Source organism: Clupea harengus, chromosome 1 (genome assembly GCF_900700415.2).
Source record: "Clupea harengus chromosome 1, Ch_v2.0.2, whole genome shotgun sequence".
Lineage (NCBI taxonomy): Eukaryota > Metazoa > Chordata > Actinopteri > Clupeiformes > Clupeidae > Clupea > Clupea harengus.
Window position 1 is genome coordinate 2,145,306 of NC_045152.1, and position 5,000 is coordinate 2,150,305.

The 5,000-nt window shown below is 41.3% G+C and overlaps 1 protein-coding gene across 4 annotated transcripts in view; it reads left to right on the top strand.

Annotated features, from left to right (window-relative positions):
• LOC116219960 (tether containing UBX domain for GLUT4-like) overlaps positions 1–5,000 on the top strand; it is a 37,112-nt gene that overhangs the window by 4,063 nt on the left and 28,049 nt on the right. For 3 of the 4 annotated variants that reach the window (XM_031564190.2, XM_031564201.2, XM_031564175.2), the window contains exons 3-4: positions 170–226; positions 1,031–1,176. In XM_031564190.2, coding sequence (XP_031420050.1) covers positions 170–226; positions 1,031–1,176 — 203 coding nt within the window. The remainder of the gene's footprint in view (positions 1–169; positions 227–1,030; positions 1,177–5,000) is intronic. The other variant, XM_031564183.2, reaches the window with a different exon arrangement.

Sequence of the window (5,000 nt, forward strand, 5' to 3'; positions counted from 1 at the left end):
ACTGTATCTTTGGAGGGTGCTTGTTAGAAACTCTCAAGGACTTCATGAGTCAGATGTCCTATGTGTGAAGAAAACCTATACAGGAGAGAAAATATCAAAACTGTTAAAAATATGATTTTAAAAATCACTGTAAATCTTTATTTCTTCTGCTCTCTGATTTCTCTTTCAGGAGTCAAAGAATGTAAAACATTTGAAATCTGACACAAAGCAGACTGAATTTCTGGAGGTAGGAAAGATGATCTGTATGTACACAATATATAATGTAGTAAACGTTCAAGTTCATCTCAGTAAGCTGTGTGAGTAAATGTGCAAAATCTCAGTAAGGAATACATTTACAAATCTTCAAATAACAGAACATTTTCATTTTTAAATCTTGTAGAATATTTCAATAGTACTATTACTTCACAGGAGATGGGAGTTGAGCATCAGTGTTTGTGATGTGTGCAGTACTCTATGTTGCCTCACGGGGAGCTCTTCCTTAGGACAAACAGTGCATTTTTACTCTGCCCATTGAGGAAACCGTTATGGATACTAAAGAATACCACCTGATTCCAAAAGATGATCCTGTCAAAACATATTGAGCCCCACGCTCTAACATCCCTAGTTTTCTTAAATCCCTTTATCCTCCATTCAGTAGTTTTTTCTACTCTTACTCCTAACACATACATTCTCATTTCCTTCCACTGTGGTGAGAGATACTCTTCTCAGTCAGGCTTAGGGGAGGGGTTAACGCTTTAATACTGCCTCAGAAGGTTTTTGGTTCTATGCCGTTTACCTGTGGGTGGAATGTTTGTTAAATTGATTTCTGAGCATTTGAAAGCTAATGCTGAGCCAATTTGAGAAAGGTTACGTTCTGGTTCTTGCCATCTCAGGTTGACATAAACGTTGTACAGTGGCTGAGATTCATGGAGGAGACACACGCGCCCCCTTAACTCAGATACACCTCCTGCATCCACACACGTCACCATCAACACGTAACTAATAACAATACAGAAACAATAACAAAAACAAAACATTTGTGTCTTTACAGCCAGTGGACCGGAAGATGCTGGTCTATCACATGGACGCCCGAGCCGAGCCAAGCACAGATGTCAATGAGGAGGACCTCCCGGAGGACTTCTTTCAGGTGACCTCAGAGGACGTCAAGAAACGTTACGCTCAGCTCCAAACAGACAGGTAGGCCTCACTTTATCAGCTCACCTACTAATGGCCAATACTCCTCTCACCCATTCCTTTTTTCTGATAACTAGTGCCAGCTTGTAGGTTCAAAAGAAGTTATACTGACGTAAGCTTTTGGTTGGTTCACAGACATAAACTGAATATTTTCTCTAGCCATGTGTTCTCTCTTTTTTTTTTTTTTAAGGTGGGACTGAAAAAAAAAACAGGCATTGTAGTCTTTTCATTTTTGATCGCTTACCATGATCTCCCTGACAGGTTGTTGCTCTGACAGACAGTTAGCAGGCTACTCCTCCGTTTTCAGATGTTACTGGAGTAAATAGTAGCTGAACTGAGAAGTGAGGGGGATGTGTGGGCAAGGGGAATGTGGACGAGAGTAACAACTCACAGATATGAAACTCGCTGACCCTTTACACTAAAAGCTCTTTCATGTCGTGGAAAAGCGATGAGACTCTGCAGTATTTTACGGCTGGTGTGTTTTTAAAAGCCTCTGCCGCTCTTTGATGTGAGGGGGGCTCTGTTTCTTCTCCACCGAAGTGTCATCCTGTTACGGCCACTCTCTCTCACTCTGCTCCTTTAACTTGCTGTTTTCCCAATTTCTATCTCTGTCTCTCTCTCTCTCTCTCTCTCTCTTCCCCCCTCTCTTCCTGAGTTCATTTTGTCATCAGGTGGAGTGTGCAGGTCTTGTCACAAGGGTAATGACTTGTATCTACCAATAAATTAAAGAATATAAGAACAGTTATTTGTGTCCATAAAATGATAAAACATACACTGATGTGTAGAAACTCTTACATGGCACGAGCATGAACATATAAGCAAATGCATTCTAAGTAAATAAAAGTAAATTAAGTAAATGTAATTAAACAAATCAAATAAATGATATGCAAATAAACATAGTTGCATAATGAGATTTACTTGTTTCACACTTATGTCTCACAATGGATTATGAATTTAAACCCAGTGGATTATGAAAGAGATTAGTTTATCTTCAGATCCTTGACCCAATGAACTGCTTAAAGAGATATCTGATTCAGGAGTTCCATTTTTAAAAACCCATTTAGTTTGCAGAGATTTCGAGAGATGATATCGGTCTTTCATCTTGCAGCTCCTCATTAGGAGGGCACGATTCCTGCATGGATGACCTAGAGACCCATGGCACTGTTTGGGCCTCGTTCTTCAAAAGCCAACTCACTTTCAATTTCACTTCCTCTCACAAAACAGGAGTACATCTTGACATCTTCATTTACAAGTCTCGTGTAAGAAGTAGTATGCTTTCGATATAGATAGAGGATCCTAAATGGATAGTTTTCACACAGGGATTATTATTTCCATCTGTAGGACCTAATGGTAAACACTCTGATCTCTGGTGTGTGTGTGTGTGTGTGTGTGTGTGTCTTGCCTCACTGTCCCTGAAGCTTTAGTTTTATCTTGATAAATCAGCTGCTTTTGAAGTTCATCCAAATGTCGTAACTACAGTAATTAGACAAAAGATGTCTGCTAAAAATACAAATGGTAGTGTACGGCAGACATGTTGAAGTCTTTTCCTAGATCTGACTTTGTATTTGAATTGTTATTATATTATTTTCATAAATTATGTTGAGAGCAATCATGAACAGAATTCATACCTCTGTCTCATATTTTATCTGTGAGACTCATAGTTTCACATATTTTCAACATTTCTCATGTCTCACGGAATCTCACGGATCTCACTAAATCTTACAGATTTCCACTCCCAATAGCACAGAATAATAATTGCACGTCCGTTAGACTGCTGTGCAGGGCGAGCGAGAGACTGCCGTGTTTTCTCTGTGCAGCTCACTACTTTTGTGTAGCAGTTTTAGACTACTAGTAGTCAACGAAGTTTCAATATTTCGGCATCACTGGACAATTTATCTTGAGACGAAAGCATACCTGTTTACAAAATGCCTTGCAAATGTAACAAATGCCTTGCAAATGTAACAAAATGCCTTGCAAGTGTGTTATGGGCGGTGGGGATGACTAACAGAATTTCACTGATTTCAAATCACTGACTTCACAGATTTCAGTCATGTTAACTTGACAGGTATGACAGTTTCAATGACCCTTTTGCCAAGATACAGCTTTCTACATAGTAAGGTTCTGTGTGTCTAAATGATTTTAACAGCTCTTTTTTTTTGCAATGTGCACATGTAGTACTACAGTAGTTAGGAGCAGGTCTATGGGCCTGTCTGGACACACACACACACACACACACACACACACACACACACACACACACACACACACACACACACACACACACACACACACACACACACACACACACACACACACACACACACACACACACACACACACAGTCCCTACAGTCTCTTGAGTTTCAGAGCACCAGCTGAAAGTCTCTTAACATCTCTGTCTGTCTTGCTCAGAAAACACACGCACACGCGCACGCACACAGACACTAACACAAGCTGGCTTCTAAACACAGAGGTTTTCCTTTTTCACTTTACAATAATGGTTGTGATTCATGTGTGTTCTTTATTTGCAGCTTGAGCGGGTGTCTGTCTGTGTGTATAAATAGTCCCAAGGCTTGTCCCCTTTGTGTTTACATTCTGTGTAACGTGTAAACAGGTTTATTGCTCATGTATGTAATATTAAGGATTATAAAGGGCAGCATGAAAAAAAAAAAAAAGGCCAACCATTTTTGATTTCCGTCCAGTAAAATGGTTGGAATTGCAATAACTGTGTACGAGCCAGTCAGTTGGTCTACTGGTGTTTCATGTGGCCAGAGGTTCTGGGTAATTTTGTCTCAGGAATGCGTGTCCAGAACACTGGTGTTGTTTGAACTCTCAGGCGCTTTAATGAAGTGGCAATCTGTCTACACGGAGGATGTCTCTCTCTCTCTCTCTGAGGAGGAGTTTGCAGTGTCAAGTGTTCAGTTTACAAACCTTGCTGTGTTCCTAATAAAGGCTAACACACACACACACACACACACACACACTCACATACATACACATACACACAGACACACAACACTCTTCACAGTCATGGGTGGAGCGTTAGTTTGAGTCGCTAAGGCTGTTTGTGTAAACTGTGCAGTGTGTGTTTAGGGTTATTCCTCTCAGACACTTCGCCCACACCAGCAATAACACTAACAGTCTCATGTATGTACAGGTGTGTGTGTGTGTGTGTGTGTGTGTGTGTGTGTGTGTGTGTGTGTATGTGCGTGTACGCGTTCTCCCTGTGCCCACTGCTGCTGTTGAGGACTTTCCGTGTGTGTGTGTGTGTGTGTGTGTGTGTGTGTGTCGGTTGTGTGTGTGTCGGTTGTGTGTGTGTGTGTGTGTGTGTGTGTGTCTGCTCACCGCCCCGCCACCATAAAACAACAGCATGGACATCAGAGCGGTGGAGAGGGGCTTCAAAACCTGGCCCTCCCCACCAGGCCTGTTTGAAATGTTAACTTAAGAAAACAAGCCGCCTAATGGTTTTGTATTTATATGTTTTCTTTCGATCCTTTGAAGTTAAAGCCCACGCCGCATATCGGTGTGTGTGTGTGTGTGTGTGTGTGTGTGTGTGTGTGTGTGTGTGAGTGCCCACAGAGAAGTGCAGAGAGGATGGGCTTTCACCTTTCGGATTCTACTCAGTGGAGCAGGAGCAGCAGCAAGACTAGTTGCAGAAAAACACATCTTGTTTTTTTCTGGCCTGGGGTGTAGAATAGTTCAACACCAAATGTTTGTCATTTAAAATTGACATTTAAAAATGTTGGAACAAGTCACAGGTTACTGATGATGAAAAATAATGAAGAATAATTCTCTGGAACTGACACTCTAGTGTAGGCTGCGGAGGCT